Source organism: Carcharodon carcharias, chromosome 23 (genome assembly GCF_017639515.1).
Source record: "Carcharodon carcharias isolate sCarCar2 chromosome 23, sCarCar2.pri, whole genome shotgun sequence".
Lineage (NCBI taxonomy): Eukaryota > Metazoa > Chordata > Chondrichthyes > Lamniformes > Lamnidae > Carcharodon > Carcharodon carcharias.
Genome location: NC_054489.1, coordinates 51,355,331 through 51,379,967, shown reverse-complemented (window position 1 = coordinate 51,379,967; position 24,637 = coordinate 51,355,331). Strand labels below are relative to the sequence as shown.

Sequence of the window (24,637 nt, the reverse complement as noted above, 5' to 3'; positions counted from 1 at the left end):
GGCAGTGCCTGTAGTAAACTTTCCATAGTTCTTTGGAATATGGTGCAAGCTGAAGATATGCTAAAAGATAATCAGATGTATTGGTACAACCCTTTGTGTGTATTAATGGTGTCAAACTTCTGGGAGGCCTTCTTTAATTCTAATTGTTGATAAGCATGAGTAATATCAAACTTCAAATAGGCAGTTCCACCTGCCAGTGTAGCATACAAAGTCTTCAATTTTTGCTATGGGATGTCTGTCCAACTTAGCCACTTTATTGACTGTTAATTTGTAGACCCCACAAATTCAAACACTTCGGTGAGGTCTGAGAACAGGTACAATTGGTGTTGTGAAAACTGCTCTGGTTGTATCACTTCCAGTTTTTCTAACCTGTCCAGTTTGGCACATCCCTTTTACCACAGTGCATAAGGTACTGGTCTTGCCTTCATGAATCTGGGTTTTTGCTTGTAGCCCCTCAATCCTTCCAAGTTCATCCTTGAAGTCTGAGGCATGTTTTTGTAGAAGCTCTGATAGCTCATTAGTTCTCAGTTGGAAGATTTCCGCCCATTCCAATTTAATTTCTTTCAGCCAGTTTCGTCCAAGGAGGCTAGGTCCCTCACCTACTACCACCATCAGGGGTAATATCATTGTTTGACTTCTGTAGTGTACTGTGACTTTACTTATGCCCTTGACTTATGTGTCTTCTCCCATGTAAGTTTTCAACTCGGCATCTGTTTCTCCCAAATTCAGTTTATGTTTCCCATGATCCAGGTTTAAAATTATGCTCACCTATCACCATAGTGGCTGTTCCAGTATCCACCTCCATTCTGATAGGCCTCTCATTCACTCTCATGATTACATGGATAGGTTCTGTTCTTCCTACCTTTAAATTATACAACAAATAAACATCTGAATCTACTACTTCAGGTTTTTCAATGCTGTAGACCTCATTGGGGTTTTGCTTTTGTTTGAAAATCTGCCTGATTCTATCTTTACAATGTCTCATAAGGTGTCCATTCCGATGACAAAAAACATTTTTTTTAAACTGTGGTTCATTACAAGGTTGTCTGCTTCCACCTCTGTTACCATGATGCTATGTTTTTGCTGCTAAGTTATCACTTTTTTTATTTGTCTGCTATCGGTGGCTGCTTCCCACTTCTGAGCAAAGCCTTGTATTTTCAAATTCCTTTTGGTTGAGGCTCCCCGCCCAATGTGGAGGACGGTGCCATTTTTCACTCTCTGTATGGCGTTTGAGTCCCGCGCTGCACTTTCCATTGGCAGAGCAGTTTCCAATGCTTCTGAAAATTCACATTTTTTTTGGTGAAAATTCAGATTTGTTTCAGACAGTAATCTCTTCTGAATGGCATCTTCACTTCTACCGCACACCAAACAATCTCTAAGCATATCATTTATAGATGTACCAAACTCGCACTATCCTGTTAATTGCTTCAGACTTGCCACATAACAAGCAGATGTCTCCCCCTGGCTCTATTTTTTGAGTTAAATTTGAACCATTGCATCATCACCGAGGGATTTGGCTGGTAATGATTCTTTACAAGTCTCATTAAGTCATCAAATTTCAAATCTGGGGAACTGGGTGTCAACAAAATTTGAATTAACCCATTGGCCTTACTCCCACACGAGGGTAAGAGGATCACACATTTCTTCCCCCTTGCTACATAATGAGATCAATCGTCTGAGTCTGGATCTAAAGATTCAACTCTTCCAAATTATGGCATGCTTCAAGGAGATTGCTTCAACGATGGGGACGGGAATTTTTCTTTATTTACAATTACCGTGCTATTGGATACCAAGATTATGTGATCTTCCATTAAAACATTTGTCTTAAAGGTATATTACCCATCAGATTACTACAATGCTGCACTACAACAGGAGGTTCGATACTACAACAGAAGGAACACAACACATTATACTACAGCAGCAAGCACTACATATACTCCAACAGGGTGTGTTATACTGTAACATCTGGGGCAAAAGGTACCATTAATTGAGCAGGTGGAACGAATTTGTAGTCCAGGTGCTGGGACCCATAGATCCATTGACTGCAATGGCTCTCTAGGTTGTTATAAGGCAAGAAGAAGCACAGGTTATGTAGGGCCTATGAGTTACATTCCCGCATAGGCTTGCAAAATATGTAGGGCCTTAAGTTGTGTTAGGTTCAAAGGGCTTGACAACTGTATTGAACCCATTGACCTCAGAAGTTTTGTAAAGTCTGCAAGCTGTATCAGACCTGCAGACTATATTATGTGGGAGTTTAATTGCAAGAATATCAGAACAAAGGAATTTCCTGCACTTTATTGAAAGTGGTTCCACCATAAATGGATACTGCTGCCTCTGGACATTGCTGTGATCACAAGTGAGGCTGAGTGTTTACACAGCACATTGTGAAATGGGGGCCAGGTTCTTTATGTTGTTATAGGGTTGATGACCCAGATCATTTAAAGGCTGGTCACAAAATACATTTAGAAAGAGTACTAATCACTTCATTTTAAATTTGGGAATAGCTCCTCCAATAGTTTGGGATTAAAATTGCTGATCAAGACAGAATGGAACTATGTTTGAATGTGGGTCAGTGTTGAACTGACTGATCTAACTGATAACAGTAGAAGTGGTTTAGTTAGCTTCAGTATCTTGAGCTAGAGAAGAGAGTCCTATCAATAGCTTATATTGGAATGTATGTGCATTATGAAGATTGAGAGGACATGGATAGTTTTGGGCCTGACTGAAATGCTTCACGTGACCAAAAGTCACTTTCAAACTCACCATGAACATCAGCCATGGGACAGGAAAGTAACTTTCATGAGTTGAAGTTCCTTCAGGGCAGTTTTGAAAATTTTAAATTAAGACCAATTGATTTTTGTTAGGCAGAGATATTAAGGGTTATTGAACCAAGTTGCATAGATGAATTTAAGACACAGATCAGACATGATGTAATTGAATGGTGAATCAGGCACAAGGGGCTGAATAGCCCATAAGACATAGGAGCAGAAATTAAGCCATTCGGCCCATCGAGTCTGCTCTGCCATTCAATCATGGCTGATAAGTTTCTCAACCCCATTCTCCCACCTTCTCCCCGTAACCTTTGATCCCCTTACCAATCAAGAACCTATCTATCTCGGTCTTAAATACACTCAATGACCTGGCCTCCACAGCCTTCTGTGGCAATGAATTCCATAGATTCACCACTCTCTGGCTAAAGAAGTTTCTCCTCATCTCTGTTCTAAAAGGTCTTCCCTTTACTCTGAGGCTGTGCCCTCGGGTCCTAGTCTCTCCTACTAATGGAAACATCTTCCCCACATCCACTGTATCCAGGCCTTTCAGTATTCTGTAAGTTTCAATCAGATCCCCCCTCATCCTTCTAAACTCCATTGAGTATAGACCCAGAGTCCTTAAACGTGCCCCATATGTTAAGCTTTTCATTCCAGGGATCGTTTTCATGAACCTCCTCTGGACCCTCTCCAGGGCCAGAACATCATTCCTGAGATACGGGGCCCAAAATTGCTCACAATATTCTAAATGTGGTCTGACCACAGCCTTATAAAGCCTCAGCAGCACATCCCTGCTTTTATATTCTAGTCCTCTTGAAATAAATGCCAACGTTGCATTTGCCTTCCTAACTACTGACTCAACCTGCAAGTTTACCTGTGAAGGAGCCGGTTCTCACCCAGACTTAGCGATTGGTAGGTAGTGGGTAAGTTGTTTTTTTTTCCACTTTAAAGCCACATTACAGAAGGTAAGAGTCTCAGCATTTGTTTTTTTTTAAACTAGATAGTTTTATACTTGGCTTAAATTTAAGGAAATAGTCTTTTAATTAAAAATAAACAACAAGTATGGTAAGGGAGCTCAGTCCCGTGTGTTGTACGGCCTGCAGCATGTGGGAATTCTTAGACATTCCTTGTATTCTGGATGACCACACGTATAGGAAGTGCCAGCGGCTTGACCAGCTCGAGCAACGGGTTTCGGAGCTTGAGCCTCAGCTGGAGACGCAGCGGTGCATCCGCGAGGCTCAGGGTTACATGGAGAGCACGTTCTTAGATGCAGTCACTCCACAGCTTAAGGAAATGCAGTCAGGGAGGGAATGGGTGACCACCAGTCAGAAGAAGGGGGGCAGGCAGGTGTTCAAGAAAGCCCCAGAGTGCATCTCAATCAAGAACCGTTTTTCTATGTTGGAAAATGGTGATGGTGAAGGTTCTTCTGGAGAGTGCAGTCAGAGCCAAGTTCAGGCACTGAGTGGCTCAGCTGCACAAGGTGGGAGAAGTAAGAGTGCAAGAGCAATAGTGGTAGGGAGGAGGCTTAATAGTGAGGGGTGCAGAAAGGCTTCTGCGGCTGTAGACGTGACTCCAGGATGGTCTCAGGGTCAAGGATGTCACAGAATGGCTGCGGGCCATTCTAAAGGGGGAGGGCAAACAGTCGGAGGTTGTGGTTCACATTGGTACCAACGACATAAGTAGGAGGATGGATGAGGTCCTGCAAGAAGAATTTAGGGAGCTAGGTGGCAGATTAAAAAGAAGGACCTCAAAGGCTGTAATTTCTGGATTATTCCCTGTGCCATGTGCTAGTGACCAAAGGAATAGGAGGATAGAAAGGATGACTGTGGCTGAAGAGATGGTGCAGGAGGGCGGGCTTTAGTTTCCTGGATGTCTGGGTCTGTTTCTGGTGAAGGTGGGGCCTATACAAGTCAGACGGGTTGCACCTGAACCAGAACTGGACCAACATCCTTGCAGGTAGGTTTGGTGGTGCTGTTGGGAGGGGGGATTTAAAACAATCTGTCAGGAAGATGGAATACAGAATGGAGGTACTATAGGGGGTGATGCACAGCTAAATATCGAAGAGAAACTAAGTCAGCCTGGAAGGCAGAGCAAATATAGACCAGTTAAGACACAAGGGAATAATGGAAGGCTGGATTGTATCTATTTTAATGCAGGGGGTCTTACAAGTAAAGCAGATGACTTGAGGGCATGATATTATTATCATATGATATTGTTGCTACATAGAGACATGGTTGAGGGAAGGCCAGGACTGGAAGCTCAATGTTCTTGGGTATAGAATTTTCAAGCATGACAGGGATGGGTGTGGTGTGGGTGTAAAAGAGGAGGTGGCATTGCACTATTGATCAAGGAGTCAATTACTGCATTAAGGAGGAATGGTATCTCAGAAGGTTCCTCAAATGAGGCCATATTGGTTGAACTTAAAAACAAAAAGGGGGCAATCACTTTGCTGGGAGTGTACTATGGGCCTCCAAACAGTCAGGGGGAGAGAGTGGAGCAGATATGTCAGCAAATCTCGAAGTGTAAGAATGATAAGGTAATAATAGTAGGAGATTTCAGCTTCCCCAATATTACTTGGGATAGTCTTAGTGTGAAAGGCTTAGAGGGGGCAGAATTCTTAAAGTGCATCCAGGAGAGCTTTTTGAGCATGTAGAAAGCCTTACAAGAGAAGGGGCATTACTGGACTTAATCTTAGGGAATGAAACCTGACAAGAGGTAGAAATCTCAGTGGGGGAGCATTTTGGGGATAGTGACCATAACACTAAGATTTAAGGTAGTTATGTAAAAAGATAAAGATGGACTGGAAATAAAGGTCCTCAATTGGGGAAGGCTAATTTCAATATGATAAGACAGGATCTGGCCAAAGTGGACTTGGAGCAGCTACTTGTAGGAAAGTCTATATCAGACCAGTGGGAGTCATTCAAGAGGAAATAGTGAGAGTGCAGGGCTAACATGTTCCCAAAAAAGTGAAGAGTAGATCCAACAAGTCCAGGGAACCCTGGATGTTGAGGGATATAGAGGATTGGATAAGGAAAAGGAGGCTGATGGCAGATACAGAGGGCTGAAAACAGCGGAAGCCCTAGAGGAGTGTAGAAAGTGTAGGGGGTTACTTAAAAATAGTAATTAGGAGAGTGAAGAGGGGGCTTGAGAAAACACCTGGCGGGTAAGATAAAGGAAAATCCCAGGGTATTTTATAAATCTATTATGAGCAAGAGGATAAGAAAGGAAAGAGTAGGGCCCATTAGGGACCAAAGTGTCAATCTGTGAGAGCAGCCAGTAGATGTAGGTGAGGTTTTAAATGAATACTTTTCGTCTGTGTTCACTATGGAGAAAGATGATATAGGTGCAGAAATCAGGGAGGGGAACTGTGATATACTTGAACAAATCAGCATTGAAAGGGAGGAGGTATTAATGGTTTTAGCAGGTTTAAAAGTGGATAAATCCCCAGGCCCAGGTGAGATGTATCCCAGGCTGCTATGTAAGGCAAGGGAGGAGATCGCAGGGGCTCTGACACTAATTTTCAAATCTTCTCTGGCCACAGGAGAGGTGCCGGAGGACTGGAGGACAAAGAATGTGGTACCATTATTCAAGAAGGGTGGTAGGGATAAACCAGGTAATTACAGGCCAGTGAGTCTAACAGTAGGGAAGCTATTGGAAAAAATTGAGGGACAGGATTAATCTCCGCTTGGAGAGGCAGGGATTAATTAGCAATAGTCAGCATAGCTTTGTCAGGGGGAGATCATGTCTAACAAAATTGGTTGAATTTTTCGAGGAGGTGTCTAGGGGTGTAGATGAGGGTAGTGCAGTTGGTGTAGTCTACCTAGACTTCATTAAGGCTTTTGACAAGGTCTCACATTGGAGAATGGTCAAGAAGGTAAGAGCCCATGGGATCCAGGACAATTTGGCAAATTGGATCCAAAACTAAGGCAGATGAATCAAGACTATTGATTAACACATGGGAAAATGATATATTGTTGCAGGAGGAAGAAGGTGAGGGTCAAAGGTTGTTTTTGCATTTGGAAGCCTGTGACCAGTGGTCTACCACAGGGACTAGTGCTGGAACCCTTGCTGTTTGTAGTGTACATTAATGATTTAAACGTGAATATAGGAGGCATGATCAGTAAGTTCACAGATGACACGAAAATTGGTGATGTCGTAAATTGTAGCAGTGGCAAATGGAATTTAATCCTGAGAAGTGTGAGTTGATGCACTTTGGAAGGACTAACACAGCAAGGGAATACACAATGAATAATAGGACCCTAGGAAGTACAGAGGATCAGAGGGACCTTGGTGTACATGTCCATAAATCCCCGAAGGCAGCAGCACAGGTAGATAAGGTGGTTAAGAAGGCATATGGGATACTTGCCTTTATTAGTTGAGACATAGAATATAAGGGGGTTATGTTGGAGCTGTATAAAATGCTAGCTAGGCTACAGCTGGAGTAATGTGTGCAGTTCTGGTCGCTACTCTATAGGAAGGATGTGACTGCACTGGAGAGGGTGCAGAGGAGATTCACCAGAATGTTGCCTGGGCTGGAGCGTTTCAGCTATGAAGAGAGACTGGATAGGCTAGGGTTGTTTTCCTTTAAAGCAGAGAAGGCTGAGGGGAGACCTGATGGAGTTATACAAAATTGAGGGGCATAGATAGGGTAGATAAGAAGAAACTTTCCCCCTAAGCAAAGGTGTCAATAACCAGGATTTAAAATAAGGGGCAGGAAGTTTAGAAGGGATTTGAGGAAAATTTTTCATCCAGAGGGTGGTTGGAATCTGGAACGCACACTGCCCGAGGGGGTGGTAGAGATGGGAACCCTCACAACATTTAAGAAGTATTTAGATGAGCATTTGAAATGCCATAGCATACAGGGCTATGGGCTAAGTGCTGGAAAATGGGATTCGAATAGATAGGTGCTTGATGGCTGGCACGGACACGTTGGGCTGAAGGGCCTGTTTCTGTTGTATAACTCTATGACTCTATTAGTAAGTCTCTTCAAAACATGGAGCTTAATTAAATCGTCGCTGCCAAATTAGGTAACATGCGAAGGTCATTGTTGGAGCAAGTTTGAGCTTACAATGACCACTTAATGGAATATTGTCTCCATGAGAGAAAGAGAGTTAGGTAGATTACACTTCAAGCACCCGGGGCAACAGAAGAGAGGGGTTATCCTGATTGCACTCTCCTAGTGCCAGCCTTAACTGTGGAACTACACACTGGGAAATCATGTGCCTGAATTCCTGGAACTCTGTCTATGGATGAGAGCCCACACCTGGAGCATTCAGTCAGATATTGGGTGTCAGTACAGAGACAGGGTGATTTTCCTGACAGCAGTTTGCTTGTAGTTTCTGTTATTTCTGAAACATTTTGTCCAATTATGATACATTCTCTTTTTCTCTTCATTTACCTGGTCTATGCTCACCACAACATTTCTATAGCTATTGATTTGTTCAGCTGCACCATTACCTCCACCTTAGATGTCCTAGTTCCCAATAAAATCAATACTCCCCCTCTCTCTCACCTTGGCTGTTACCCATAGTACAGTCTCATTTTCACTCCCTTAAGTCCAATGGACGCAGACTTGAAGGGGTATGCTTTACAAGTAATGTGGCTATTCATACCAGATCTGGCTGGACCACATAAAGCACTGTAGGGACCTGCTCTCATCTGCTAAAACTGCTGCCTTTTCCAGGATTTTCCTGGAATGCAAAGATAACCCTGGCTTTTCCTATTTCCTCTTCTCAACCCCTCTTCCTTTCCTCCTCCCTTCTCCCCTTCAACAATAAATGGGCTTCTTTGGCATTGAGAATAAAACAATCCTTTCAGCTGCCTCTGTCTCTTCCCTCTATTCCACTAGCCCACCGGGCCAAACCTCTTCTAAAGTTCCCTGCTGCCCAAACTCTGAACTCACATCTTTCTCTAGTTTCTCCTATCTCCCTTCATACCCTCTTTGAGCTCATCTTGCCCATGAGACCCACCTACCTCCTGTTCTCTCAAACTTATTCCCAATAAAAGGTAGCCAACCTACTTCCCCTCCTGGTCCCCATGTTAGCTGATATTATAAACGGTTTTCTCTTCAGGTGTTGTCCCTCTCTCCTTTAAATCTGTCACCATCACCACTTTCCTCAAAGGCCAAGCCTTGACCCCAGTGTCCTTGCAAACTACCATCCCATCACCAACCTCCCTTTCCTCTTAACTCCTTAATTCTTGCTCATCTTTCCCAGAATTCCATGTTTGAATTCCTCCAGTCAGGTTTTTACCTCTGACACAGTACTCAAACAGCTCTTATTTAAGTCTCATATGACATCCTATGTGTCTGTGACAAAGATGAACTTCCCCTCCCCATCCTTCTCGGCCTGTCTGCACCATTCAACATGGTTGACCACACAAGCTGGGCCCATTGCCTCTCCAGCACCATGCAACTGGGTGGGACTGCTCTCACCTGGCTCCATTCTTATCTATCTAATCATAGCCAGAGAATCACTTCCACTGGCTTCTCTTCCTGCTGCTGCAGCATCACTTCCTGTGTCCCACACGAATCTATCCTCGGCTGCTTCCTATTTCTCTTCTTCATGCTGCCCCTTGACAGCATCATCTGAAAGCACAGTGTTAGTTTTCACATGTACACTGACACCCAGCTCAACCTCACCATCATTACTGACTCCTCCACTGTTGCTAAATTATCAGACTGCTTATCTGACATCCAGCACTAGATGAGCAGATATTTCCTCCAATTAAATATGGGAAAACTAAAGCCATTGTTTTTGGTCCCCACCCCAAAATCTGTTCCCTAACGATTGACTCCATCTCTCTCCTTGGCAACATTCTAAGATTAAACCAGACTGTTTGCACCTTGGTGTTATAATTAACCCTGAGATGAACTTCCGAGCACATATTGGTATCATCACTAAGGCTGTCTATTTCCACCTCAGTAACATCACCCAAATTTGCCCCTGTCTCAGTTCATCTCTGCTGAGACCCTCATTCAGGCCTTTGTTATCTCTAGACTCAACTATTCCAATGCACCCTTGGCTGGTCTCCCATATCCTATCCTCTGTAAACTAATCGCAAACCCTGCTGACCACATGTCTTAACTCATACCAAGTCCCATTTACCTATCACTCCTGTGTTCACTGACCTGCACTGGCTCCTGGTCAAGCAACATTTTAATTTTAAAATTCTCACCATTTTTTCCAAATCCCTCCATTGCTTCACCCCTCCCTATCTTTGTAATCTGCTCCAGCAGCACAACCCTCCAAGATTCTAATTCTGGCCTCTTGAATCTCCTCAATTTTAATCATTCCATCATTTGGTGGCCATGCCTTCTGTTGCCTTGGCCCCAAACTCTGAAATTTCTTCCCTACATCCCTCCACATCTCTTTTTCACTTTCATCCTCTCAGGCACTCCTTAAAACCTTGACCAAGCATTTGTCATCTGATCTAACATCTCCTGTTTTCAAACTTTTAAAAATTCATTTATGGGGTGTGGGCCTCACTGGCTAGGCCAGCATTTATTGCCCATCCCTAATTGCTCTTGAGTAGCTAGCAGTGAGCTGCCTTCTTGATCACTGCAGTCCATGTGGTGTAGGTACACCCACAGTGCTGTTAGGAAGGGAGTTCCAGGATTTTGACCCAGTGACACTGAAGGAATGGTGATGTATTTCCAAGTCAGGATGGCGAATGGTTTGGAGGGGAACTTCCAGGTGGTGGTGTCCCCATCTATCTGCTGCCCTTGTCCTTCTAGATGGTAGTGGTTGTGGGTTTAGAAGATGCTGCCTAAGGAGCCTTGGTGAATTCCTGCAGTGCATCTTGTAGATGGTGCTGTGTATCGGTGGTGGAGGGAGTGAATGTTTGTGGATGTGGTGCCAATCAAGCGGGCTGCTTTGTCCTGGATGGTGTTGAGCTTCTTGGGTGTTCTTGGAGCTGCACTCATCCAGGCAAGTCGTATTTTTGATTATAATGCTCCTATGTTGGGATGTTTTATTACACTAAAAGTGTTACATAAATGTAGGTTCTTATTGCAGAGGTTGGGCTCAAAGGTCAATTACAAAGTGAAATAAAACACTTGCTGCTAGTCTGAAATCAAAAGTCAAACTGCTGATCTGGAGTGCGAAACAGGGTTAATGTTTAATGTTAATGAGCTTTCAAAGGCTGGGAACAGAGAGGAGAGGCTGTGAAAGCTACCTCTGTCCTACCCGGGGGTGCTGAATGTTTGTACCCCAGTGCTGAGTCCTGCTGTACACAACCCTGTCATACACATCACACTGCAAACAACTGGCACCTGAACATGTGCCAGGTGTCTCTCTCTGGGCACTGTGGAATGTTTTGTCTCAAAGCACTCAGCCATTTACTCACAGGATTCTCTCAGTTTATTCAGCAAACGAATCTACGATGATGATATGAGTTAAGACATGTGGGCAGAGCTTGCGATAAGCTTTAGTTTACAGAGGGTAGAATGTGTGAGACCAGCCAGGGGTGCATTGGAATAGTCGAGTCTAGAGATAACAAAGGCCTGATAATTTAGCAACAGTGGAGGAGTCAGTAATGATGGTGATGTTGAGCTGGGTGTCAGTGTACATGTGAAAACTAACACTGTGCTTTCAGATGATGCTGTCAAGGGGCAGCATGAAGAAGAGAAATAGGAGGCAGCCGAGGATAGATTCTTGTGGGACACAGGAAGCGATGCTGCAGCAGGGAGAGAAGTCATCGGAAGTGATTCTCTGGCTATGATTAGATAGATAAGAATGGATCCCTATAGGAGCATTAAATAGCCAAAGGCACTCAGGGAATGTGCAAAGGTAATTAGCTCAGTCTTCTTTTGCATTATTGGGAGTATTGTGGGATAAAGCTGTTATGCAATGATATTATTTTTCAGTTTCAGTTTCAGGACACTGCAATATTCTGTAACAGAGATAGAAGGAGCGTGAATTGTGGAACATGGTGAGTAGGGATGTTTCTAGAGGAACTGCAGTCTGACAAGCCAGTCATAGACAGCCTGTCCAGAGAAATAGTGTCCCAGATGCCACCTCCTTCCCTCCTCCTCCTGAGGCCCTCGCTGAAGGCTGGTGACAAAGGTTGTATCCTCAAGTGCTGGATTGTATAGGACACAGCAGACCACCATGAAGTTGGTTCACACTCTGCCAAGTATGATAGGGATTCCCCCCACCCCCCTCCCCCAGTGACCCGTTCCAGACAGCAGATCAGTTATCTGAGAATGCCGATGGTTTGCTCCACATCACATCTGGTGGCAACATGGCTCTCATGGCGTAGTGGAATAGTAATCCAGACACCCAGGGTAATTCTCTGGGGACCTGGGTTTGAATCTCACCGTGGAAGATGGTGGAATTGCAATTCAATAAAAATCTGGAATTAAAAGTCTAATGATGACCATGAAACCATTGTCAATTGTAGTTAAAAAAAAAACCCACCCACCTAGTTCACTAAGGAAGTCTATCGTCCTTACCTGGTCTGGCCTACATGTGACTCCAGACCCTCAGCAATTAGTTGACTCTTAAATGTCCTCAAGCCTCTCAGTTGTATCAAGCCCCTGCAAAATCACAAAGCTTGAAACCGGATGGACCACCCGGCATCGACCTAGACACCGGAAACAATGGCAAACTCAGCCCTGTCGACCCTGCAAAGTCCTCTTTACTAATATCGGGGGGCTAGTGCCAAAACTGGGAGAGCTGTCTCACAGACTAGTTAAGTAATAGCCTGACATAGTCATCCTCACGGAATCATACCTTACAGATAATGTCCCAGACACCACCATCATCATCCTTGGGTATGTCCTGTCCCACCAGCAGGACAGACCCAGCAGAGGTGGAGGCACAGTGGTATGCAGTCTGGAGGGAGTTGCCCTGGGAGTCCTCAACATCGACTTTGGTCCCCATGAAGTCTCGTGGCATCAGGTCAAACATGGGTAAGGAAATTGCTGATTACCATGTACTGCCCTCCCTCAGCTGATGAATCAGTGCTCCTCCATGTTGAACACCACTTGGAGGAAGCACTGAGGGTGGGAAGGTCATAGAACGTACTGTGGGTGTGGGGACTTCAATGTTCATCACCAAGAGTGGCTCAGTAGCACCACTACTGACCGAGCTGGCCGAGTCCTAAAGGACATAGCTGCTAGACTGAATCTGTGGCAGGTGGTGAGGGAACCAACAAGAGGGAAAAACATACTTTACCTCATCCTCACCAACCTGCCTGCTGCAGATGCAGCTGTCCATGACAGTATTGGTAGGAGTGACCACCACACAGTCATTGTGGAAACGAAGTCCCACCTTCGCATTGAGGATACCCTCCATTGTGCTGTGTGGCACTATGACCCTGCTAAATGGGATAGATTTCGAACAGCAACTCAAGACTGGGCATCCATGAGGCACTGTGGACCATCGGCAGCAGCAGAATTGTACTCAAACACAATCTTCATGGCCTGTCATTACTACCATTATCATCAAGCCAGCGGATCAACCCTAGTTCAATGAAGAGTGCAGGAGTACATACCAGGAGCAGCACCAGGCATACCTAAAAGTGAGGTGTTATCCTGGTGAAGCTATAACACAGGATTACTTGCATTCCAAACAGCATAAGCAGCAAGTGATAGACAGAACTAAGCGATCCCACAACCAAAGGATCAAACCTAAGCTCTGCAGTCCTGCCACATCCAGTCGTGAATGGTGGTGGACGATTAAACAACTCACTGGATGAGGAGGCTCCACAAATAACCCCATCCTTAATGATGGGGGAGCCCAGCACTCAGTGCAAAAGATAAGGCTGAAGCATTTGCTAGAATCTTCAACAAGAAGGGCTGGGTGGATGATCCATCTCTGCCTCCCCCAGAGGTCCCCAGTCTCACAGATGCCAGTCTTCAGCCACTTCGATTCATTCTATGTGATATTAAGAAATGGCTGAAAGCACTGGGTACTGAAAAGGCTAAGGGCCCTGACTATATACCAGCAATAGTACTGAAGACTTGTGCTCCAGAACTTGCCACACCCCTAGCCAGGCTGTTCCAGCACAGCTACAACACTGGCATCTACCCAGCTATGTGGAAAATTGCCCAGTGATGTCCTGTACACAAAAAGCAGGACAAATCCAACCCAGCCAATTACCGCCTCATCAGTCTACTCTCCATCATCAGGAAAGTGATGGAAGGGGTCATCAACAGCACTGTCAAGAGGCACTTGCTTAGCAATAACCTGCTCACTGATGCCTAGTTTGGATTCTGCCAGGGCCACTCAGCTCCTAATCTTATTACAGCCTTGATTCAAACATGGACAAAAGAGCTGAACTCCCAAGATGAGGTGAGAGTGACTGCCCTTGACATCAAGGCCGCATTTGACCAAGTGTGGCATCAAGGAGCTCGAGAAAAACTGGAGTCAATGGGAATCAGGAGGAAAACTCTCCGCTGATTCGACAATGACCTTCCTTCCATCATAAGGTTTGAAGTGGGGATGTTCGCTGATGATTGCACAATGTTCAGCACCATTCACATCTCCTCAGATACTGAAGCAATCCATGTCCAAATACAGCAAGACCTGGACAATATCCAGGCTTGGTCTGACAAGTGGCAAGTCACATTCACGCCACACAATTGTCAGGCAATGACCATCTCCAACAGGAGGGAATCCAATGGACACCCGGAAAGGGTTGAATCAGTCAGAAACTGATGAGGTGGCCAGTCCTCGGGCACTGGTGTCATCCCTCGACTCCTTGGCCCCTCTGACTCAGGACCCATTCCTGCAGAAAGGCCCTGTGACAGATGCTGCTTTTACAATGGAGATGGAAGCCAACGGCATCAGCCAGATGCAGATAGATTTGAGCAGGCTGCCTCTACCTCATCCTCAATCATAGGGGGAGCAGCTCGTAGGAGCAGCCGTGAATGCAAGAGAGTGCATTGTTGAATGCACTATGTGGACTGCTTGGGTGAAGGATTTTGAGTTTGTTTGGTCATTGACTTTTCATTTATTATATTAATTATACCTATGGTCGGACTTTTGTGTTATTGTTGTTTGATGTCATAGGAGACATGAATTAAGGGATAAAAACAGAAAATGCTGGTAAAACTCAGCAGGCCTGGCAACATCTGTGGAGAGAGAGAAATTTCCAAAAGGTGTTCAATAGGGTACCACACATAAGGCTACTTAGGATGAGAGCCCATGGTGTTGAGGGTAGTATATTAGCATGGACAGAGGATTGGCTAACTAATAGAAAACAGAGAGTTGGGATAAGAGGGGCATTTTCGGGATGGCAACCTGTAACTAGTGGAGTGTCACAGGGATCAGTGCTGGGGCCTGAATTATTTACAATATATATTAATGACTTGGATGAGGGAAGTGGATGTACTATCGCTAAGTTTGCGGATGACACAAAAATAGGTGGGAAGGCAAGTGGTGAGGATGTCACAAAGAGTCTACAGAGGGATATAGACAGGTTAAGTGAGTGGGGCAAAAACTTGGCAGATGAAATATAATGTGGGAAAATGTGAGGATATGCACTTTGGCAGAAAGAATAGAGGAGCTGAATATTATTTAAATGGAGAAGGACTGCAGAAAGCTACAGCACAGAGGGATTTGGGGAGTCCTTGATGAATCTCAAAAAGCTAATATACAAGTTCAACAGGTAATAGGGAAGGCAAATGTTGGCCTTTATTTCAAAGGGAATGGAGTATAAAAATAGGGAAATCTTGCTAAAACTATACAAGGCACTAGTTAGACCACACCTAGAATACTGTGAACAATTTTGGTCCCCTTACCTAAGGAAAGACATACTGGCTTTGGAGGCAATCCAGAGAAAGTTCACTTGGTTGATCCTGGGTATGGAGGGATTTTCTTATGAGGAGAGGTTGAGTAGGTTGGGCCTGTACTCATTGGAGTTTAGAAGAATGAGAGGTGACCTTACGGAAACATATAAGATTCTTAGGAGGCTTGAACAGGGTAGATGCTGAAAGGTTGTTTCCCCTTATGGGAGAGTCTAGGACCAGAGGGCATAATCTCAGAGTAGGAGGTCACCCATTTAAGACAGAGATGAGGAATTTCTTCTCTGAGGGTAGTCAATCTGTGGAATTCTTTACCGCAGAGGGCTATAGAGGCTGGGCCATTAAAGGCTGAGATAGACAGATTTTTAATCAGTAAGGAAATCAAGGGTTTATGGGGAAAAGGCAGAAAAGTGGAGTTGAGGATTATCAGATCAGTCATGATTCATTGAATGGCGAAGCAGACTCGATGGGCTGAATGGCCTTCTTCTGCACCTACATCTTATGGTCTTAAATAGAGTTAATGTTTTGAGTCTGTATGACTCTTCTTCAGAGCTAAAGAGAAGTAGAAACGAGATGGGATGGATTTTAAAATCCTCTCTCCACAGATGCTGCCAGACCTGCTGAGTTTTACCAGTATTTTCCGTTTTTATTTCAGATTTCCAGCATCTGCAGTATTTTGCTTTTATCTATGGATTAAGGGATGTTGGGCAGTGGGGAGCCAAGTGAGGCTGGGGTTTCCTGTGGTACCATGGCCTGTGCAGGGGGAGACTGTTGGTGTTGGAGACCCCAGTTTCAATCTATCTGGCAGGAAATGCTTTATTCTATGTGTGTTTTTGCTGGATAATTTCTCCCTGTATTTGGAAGGTAAGTTACAGAGTCACCTGTCATAGGACTGTCTTCCACTCAATTGAAGCGTTGCTGAATCAGTTTGGTCCCCAGAAAGGAAAACAGTAAAACTTGGAAACGACTGGTACTGGTCTGAAATGGAGTTCCATTTTAAGTATGCAAGACCAGTGCAGGCCAGTACTGGTCATATCCCAAACTTTATTGTTTTTTTCTACTGGGAGCCATGAGGCTTGGAATGGCCTTGAAAGGTTCTCTCCAATGCCTTGCACCAGGCTCCACTTGAATGCCTCCTTCAGCCTCTTCTTCCTCCTCCTTCCTATCCTCCTTTGAGGAAGAGTGGTGGATCAGTCCCTCCTCATCCAGCTCCAGCCCCCTTTGTAAAGTCATGTAGTACAGCACACAGCAGATGTCAACAATATGAGACACCTTAGATGGCTGTTACTGGAAGGCAAGACAACAAAACTGTATTCTCTGGCCTGTTCAATAAGAGCTTGTGTTAGCTGATTGCTTTGCGTGGAGCACCTCTCTCTACCTCTGAGTACTGGATGCATATCAGGAGCCACCTCTTCAAGAGATAGCCCTGATCACCAGCAGCCTCCCATGGAATCTGGATGTCGGCCTGACATGTGCAGCCTGGGACTCTCCAGGATGAAGGAGCCATGACAGCTGCCCAGGAACTGAGTGCTAACCTGCAATATGTGCTTCCTGTGGTCACAAACCAGCTGAACATTCAGTGTGCTGAAGCCTTTTCTGTTCAGGAATCTGGCTGGCTGGTCTGTCCGTGCTTGACCGTTACATGGGTATCATCGATAAGGCTGTCTAATCCATCCTCAGTAAAATCACCCAATTTGCCCCTGTCTCAGTTCATCTCAGATGGAGACTCCCCATCTGGAATAGAGCCTTTGTGACCTGGCTGGTGGCTGATGACTGCCAACTGCAAATGCCACCCAGTCTGTGGCTGAGCTCTCCCAGAGCATATCCTCTGTAAACTAATCGCAAACCCTGCTGACCACATGTCTTAACTCATACCAAGTCCCATTTACCTATCACTCCTGTGTTCACTGACCTGCACTGGCTCCTGGTCAAGCAACATTTTAATTTTAAAATTCTCACCATTTTTTCCTAATCCCTCCATTGCTTCACCCCTCCCTATCTTTGTAATCTGCTCCAGCAGCACAACCCTCCAAGATTCTAATTCTGGCCTCTTGAATCTCCTCAATTTTAATCATTCCATCATTTGGTGGCCATGCCTTCTGTTGCCTTGGCCCCAAACTCTGAAATTTCTTCCCTACATCCCTCCACATCTCTTTTTCACTTTCATCCTCTCAGGCACTCCTTAAAACCTTGACCAAGCATTTGTCATCTGATCTAACATCTCCTGTTTTCAAACTTTTAAAAATTCATTTATGGGGTGTGGGCCTCACTGGCTAGGCCAGCATTTATTGCCCATCCCTAATTGCTCTTGAGTAGCTAGCAGTGAGCTGCCTTCTTGATCACTGCAGTCCATGTGGTGTAGGTACACCCACAGTGCTGTTAGGAAGGGAGTTCCAGGATTTTGACCCAGTGACACTGAAGGAATGGTGATGTATTTCCAAGTCAGGATGGCGAATGGTTTGGAGGGGAACTTCCAGGTGGTGGTGTCCCCATCTATCTGCTGCCCTTGTCCTTCTAGATGGTAGTGGTTGTGGGTTTAGAAGATGCTGCCTAAGGAGCCTTGGTGAATTCCTGCAGTGCATCTTGTAGATGGTGCTGTGTATCGGTGGTGGAGGGAGTGAATGTTTGTGGATGTGGTGCCAATCAAGCGGGCTGCTTTGTCCTGGATGGTGTTGAGCTTCTTGGGTGTTCTTGGAGCTGCACTCATCCAGGCAAGTCGTATTTTTGATTATAATGCTCCTATGTTGGGATGTTTTATTACACTAAAAGTGTTACATAAATGTAGGTTCTTATTGCAGAGGTTGGGCTCAAAGGTCAATTACAAAGTGAAATAAAACACTTGCTGCTAGTCTGAAATCAAAAGTCAAACTGCTGATCTGGAGTGCGAAACAGGGTTAATGTTTAATGTTAATGAGCTTTCAAAGGCTGGGAACAGAGAGGAGAGGCTGTGAAAGCTACCTCTGTCCTACCCGGGGTGCTGAATGTTTGTACCCCAGTGCTGAGTCCTGCTGTACACAACCCTGTCATACACATCACACTGCAAACAACTGGCACCTGAACATGTGCCAGGTGTCTCTCTCTGGGCACTGTGGAATGTTTTGTCTCAAAGCACTCAGCCATTTACTCACAGGATTCTCTCAGTTTATTCAGCAAACGAATCTACGATGATGATATGAGTTAAGACATGTGGGCAGAGCTTGCGATAAGCTTTAGTTTACAGAGGGTAGAATGTGTGAGACCAGCCAGGGGTGCATTGGAATAGTCGAGTCTAGAGATAACAAAGGCCTGATAATTTAGCAACAGTGGAGGAGTCAGTAATGATGGTGATGTTGAGCTGGGTGTCAGTGTACATGTGAAAACTAACACTGTGCTTTCAGATGATGCTGTCAAGGGGCAGCATGAAGAAGAGAAATAGGAGGCAGCCGAGGATAGATTCTTGTGGGACACAGGAAGCGATGCTGCAGCAGGGAGAGAAGTCATCGGAAGTGATTCTCTGGCTATGATTAGATAGATAAGAATGGATCCCTATAGGAGCATTAAATAGCCAAAGGCACTCAGGGAATGTGCAAAGGTAATTAGCTCAGTCTTCTTTTGCATTATTGGGAGTATTGTGGGATAAAGCTGTTATGCAATGATATTATTTTTCAGTTTCAGTTTCAGGACACTGCAATATTCTGTAACAGAGATAGAAGGAGCGTGAATTGTGGAACATGGTGAGTAGGGGATGTTTCTAGAGGAACTGCAGTCTGACAAGCCAGTCATAGACAGCCTGTCCAGAGAAATAGTGTCCCAGATGCCACCTCCTTCCCTCCTCCTCCTGAGGCCCTCGCTGAAGGCTGGTGACAAAGGTTGTATCCTCAAGTGCTGGATTGTATAGGACACAGCAGACCACCATGAAGTTGGTTCACACTCTGCCAAGTATGATAGGGATTCCCCCCACCCCCCTCCCCCAGTGACCCGTTCCAGACAGCAGATCAGTTATCTGAGAATGCCGATGGTTTGCTCCACATCACATCTGGTGGCAACATGGCTCTCATGGCGTAGTGGAATAGTAATCCAGACACCCAGGGTAATTCTCTGGGGACCTGGGTTTGAATCTCACCGTGGAAGATGGTGGAATTGCAATTCAATAAAAATCTGGAATTAAAAGTCTAATGATGACCATGAAACCATTGTCAATTGTAGTTAAAAAAAAAACCCACCCACCTAGTTCACTAAGGAAGTCTATCGTCCTTACCTGGTCTGGCCTACATGTGACTCCAGACCCTCAGCAATTAGTTGACTCTTAAATGTCCTCAAGCCTCTCAGTTGTATCAAGCCCCTGCAAAATCACAAAGCTTGAAACCGGATGGACCACCCGGCATCGACCTAGACACCGGAAACAATGGCAAACTCAGCCCTGTCGACCCTGCAAAGTCCTCTTTACTAATATCGGGGGGCTAGTGCCAAAACTGGGAGAGCTGTCTCACAGACTAGTTAAGTAATAGCCTGACATAGTCATCCTCACGGAATCATACCTTACAGATAATGTCCCAGACACCACCATCATCATCCTTGGGTATGTCCTGTCCCACCAGCAGGACAGACCCAGCAGAGGTGGAGGCACAGTGGTATGCAGTCTGGAGGGAGTTGCCCTGGGAGTCCTCAACATCGACTTTGGTCCCCATGAAGTCTCGTGGCATCAGGTCAAACATGGGTAAGGAAATTGCTGATTACCATGTACTGCCCTCCCTCAGCTGATGAATCAGTGCTCCTCCATGTTGAACACCACTTGGAGGAAGCACTGAGGGTGGGAAGGTCATAGAACGTACTGTGGGTGTGGGGACTTCAATGTTCATCACCAAGAGTGGCTCAGTAGCACCACTACTGACCGAGCTGGCCGAGTCCTAAAGGACATAGCTGCTAGACTGAATCTGTGGCAGGTGGTGAGGGAACCAACAAGAGGGAAAAACATACTTTACCTCATCCTCACCAACCTGCCTGCTGCAGATGCAGCTGTCCATGACAGTATTGGTAGGAGTGACCACCACACAGTCATTGTGGAAACGAAGTCCCACCTTCGCATTGAGGATACCCTCCATTGTGCTGTGTGGCACTATGACCCTGCTAAATGGGATAGATTTCGAACAGCAACTCAAGACTGGGCATCCATGAGGCACTGTGGACCATCGGCAGCAGCAGAATTGTACTCAAACACAATCTTCATGGCCTGTCATTACTACCATTATCATCAGCCAGCGGATCAACCCTAGTTCAATGAAGAGTGCAGGAGTACATACCAGGAGCAGCACCAGGCATACCTAAAAGTGAGGTGTTATCCTGGTGAAGCTATAACACAGGATTACTTGCATTCCAAACAGCATAAGCAGCAAGTGATAGACAGAACTAAGCGATCCCACAACCAAAGGATCAAACCTAAGCTCTGCAGTCCTGCCACATCCAGTCGTGAATGGTGGTGGACGATTAAACAACTCACTGGATGAGGAGGCTCCACAAATAACCCCATCCTTAATGATGGGGGAGCCCAGCACTCAGTGCAAAAGATAAGGCTGAAGCATTTGCTAGAATCTTCAACAAGAAGGGCTGGGTGGATGATCCATCTCTGCCTCCCCCAGAGGTCCCCAGTCTCACAGATGCCAGTCTTCAGCCACTTCGATTCATTCTATGTGATATTAAGAAATGGCTGAAAGCACTGGGTACTGAAAAGGCTAAGGGCCCTGACTATATACCAGCAATAGTACTGAAGACTTGTGCTCCAGAACTTGCCACACCCCTAGCCAGGCTGTTCCAGCACAGCTACAACACTGGCATCTACCCAGCTATGTGGAAAATTGCCCAGTGATGTCCTGTACACAAAAAGCAGGACAAATCCAACCCAGCCAATTACCGCCTCATCAGTCTACTCTCCATCATCAGGAAAGTGATGGAAGGGGTCATCAACAGCACTGTCAAGAGGCACTTGCTTAGCAATAACCTGCTCACTGATGCCTAGTTTGGATTCTGCCAGGGCCACTCAGCTCCTAATCTTATTACAGCCTTGATTCAAACATGGACAAAAGAGCTGAACTCCCAAGATGAGGTGAGAGTGACTGCCCTTGACATCAAGGCCGCATTTGACCAAGTGTGGCATCAAGGAGCTCGAGAAAAACTGGAGTCAATGGGAATCAGGAGGAAAACTCTCCGCTGATTCGACAATGACCTTCCTTCCATCATAAGGTTTGAAGTGGGGATGTTCGCTGATGATTGCACAATGTTCAGCACCATTCACATCTCCTCAGATACTGAAGCAATCCATGTCCAAATACAGCAAGACCTGGACAATATCCAGGCTTGGTCTGACAAGTGGCAAGTCACATTCACGCCACACAATTGTCAGGCAATGACCATCTCCAACAGGAGGGAATCCAATGGACACCCGGAAAGGGTTGAATCAGTCAGAAACTGATGAGGTGGCCAGTCCTCGGGCACTGGTGTCATCCCTCGACTCCTTGGCCCCTCTGACTCAGGACCCATTCCTGCAGAAAGGCCCTGTGACAGATGCTGCTTTTACAATGGAGATGGAAGCCAACGGCATCAGCCAGATGCAGATAGATTTGAGCAGGCTGCCTCTACCTCATCCTCAATCATAGGGGGAGCAGCTCGTAGGAGCAGCCGTGAATGCAAGAGAGTGCATTGTTGAATGCACTATGTGGACTGCTTGGGTGAAGGATTTTGAGTTTGTTTGGTCATTGACTTTTCATTTATTATATTAATTATACCTATGGTCGGACTTTTGTGTTATTGTTGTTTGATGTCATAGGAGACATGAATTAAGGGATAAAAACAGAAAATGCTGGTAAAACTCAGCAGGCCTGGCAACATCTGTGGAGAGAGAGAAATTTCCAAAAGGTGTTCAATAGGGTACCACACATAAGGCTACTTAGGATGAGAGCCCATGGTGTTGAGGGTAGTATATTAGCATGGACAGAGGATTGGCTAACTAATAGAAAACAGAGAGTTGGGATAAGAGGGGCATTTTCGGGATGGCAACCTGTAACTAGTGGAGTGTCACAGGGATCAGTGCTGGGGCCTGAATTATTTACAATATATATTAATGACTTGGATGAGGGAAGTGGATGTACTATCGCTAAGTTTGCGGATGACACAAAAATAGGTGGGAAGGCAAGTGGTGAGGATGTCACAAAGAGTCTACAGAGGGATATAGACAGGTTAAGTGAGTGGGCAAAAACTTGGCAGATGAAATATAATGTGGGAAAATGTGAGGATATGCACTTTGGCAGAAAGAATAGAGGAGCTGAATATTATTTAAATGGAGAAGGACTGCAGAAAGCTACAGCACAGAGGGATTTGGGAGTCCTTGATGAATCTCAAAAAGCTAATATACAAGTTCAACAGGTAATAGGGAAGGCAAATGTTGGCCTTTATTTCAAAGGGAATGGAGTATAAAAATAGGGAAATCTTGCTAAAACTATACAAGGCACTAGTTAGACCACACCTAGAATACTGTGAACAATTTTGGTCCCCTTACCTAAGGAAAGACATACTGGCTTTGGAGGCAATCCAGAGAAAGTTCACTTGGTTGATCCTGGGTATGGAGGGATTTTCTTATGAGGAGAGGTTGAGTAGGTTGGGCCTGTACTCATTGGAGTTTAGAAGAATGAGAGGTGACCTTACGGAAACATATAAGATTCTTAGGAGGCTTGAACAGGGTAGATGCTGAAAGGTTGTTTCCCCTTATGGGAGAGTCTAGGACCAGAGGGCATAATCTCAGAGTAGGAGGTCACCCATTTAAGACAGAGATGAGGAATTTCTTCTCTGAGGGTAGTCAATCTGTGGAATTCTTTACCGCAGAGGGCTATAGAGGCTGGGCCATTAAAGGCTGAGATAGACAGATTTTTAATCAGTAAGGAAATCAAGGGTTATGGGGAAAAGGCAGAAAAGTGGAGTTGAGGATTATCAGATCAGTCATGATTTCATTGAATGGCGAAGCAGACTCGATGGGCTGAATGGCCTTCTTCTGCACCTACATCTTATGGTCTTAAATAGAGTTAATGTTTTGAGTCTGTATGACTCTTCTTCAGAGCTAAAGAGAAGTAGAAACGAGATGGGATGGATTTTAAAATCCTCTCTCCACAGATGCTGCCAGACCTGCTGAGTTTTACCAGTATTTTCCGTTTTTATTTCAGATTTCCAGCATCTGCAGTATTTTGCTTTTATCTATGGATTAAGGGATGTTGGGCAGTGGGGAGCCAAGTGAGGCTGGGTTTCCTGTGGTACCATGGCCTGTGCAGGGGGAGACTGTTGGTGTTGGAGACCCCAGTTTCAATCTATCTGGCAGGAAATGCTTTATTCTATGTGTGTTTTTGCTGGATAATTTCTCCCTGTATTTGGAAGGTAAGTTACAGAGTCACCTGTCATAGGACTGTCTTCCACTCAATTGAAGCGTTGCTGAATCAGTTTGGTCCCCAGAAAGGAAAACAGTAAAACTTGGAAACGACTGGTACTGGTCTGAAATGGAGTTCCATTTTAAGTATGCAAGACCAGTGCAGGCCAGTACTGGTCATATCCCAAACTTTATTGTTTTTTTCTACTGGGAGCCATGAGGCTTGGAATGGCCTTGAAAGGTTCTCTCCAATGCCTTGCACCAGGCTCCACTTGAATGCCTCCTTCAGCCTCTTCTTCCTCCTCCTTCCTATCCTCCTTTGAGGAAGAGTGGTGGATCAGTCCCTCCTCATCCAGCTCCAGCCCCCTTTGTAAAGTCATGTAGTACAGCACACAGCAGATGTCAACAATATGAGACACCTTAGATGGCTGTTACTGGAAGGCAAGACAACAAAACTGTATTCTCTGGCCTGTTCAATAAGAGCTTGTGTTAGCTGATTGCTTTGCGTGGAGCACCTCTCTACCTCTGAGTACTGGATGCATATCAGGAGCCACCTCTTCAAGAGATAGCCCTGATCACCAGCAGCCTCCCATGGAATCTGGATGTCGGCCTGACATGTGCAGCCTGGGACTCTCCCAGGATGAAGGAGCCATGACAGCTGCCCAGGAACTGAGTGCTAACCTGCAATATGTGCTTCCTGTGGTCACAAACCAGCTGAACATTCAGTGTGCTGAA

The 24,637-nt window shown here is 45.2% G+C and overlaps 1 protein-coding gene across 2 annotated transcripts in view; it reads left to right on the top strand.

Annotated features, from left to right (window-relative positions):
* The window catches only part of LOC121269170 (1-phosphatidylinositol 4,5-bisphosphate phosphodiesterase delta-3-like), a 56,934-nt gene that overhangs the window by 13,849 nt on the left and 18,448 nt on the right, over positions 1–24,637 (top strand). The window contains exon 1 of one of the 2 annotated variants that reach the window (XM_041173688.1): positions 1,784–1,946. The exons of the other annotated variant lie outside the window; for it this stretch is intronic. Within the exon in view, the coding sequence (XP_041029622.1) occupies positions 1,856–1,946 (91 nt within the window). The 5' untranslated portion in view covers positions 1,784–1,855. Of the gene's footprint in view, positions 1–1,783; positions 1,947–24,637 lie in introns of those variants that run through there. 2 annotated transcript variants of the gene reach the window in all.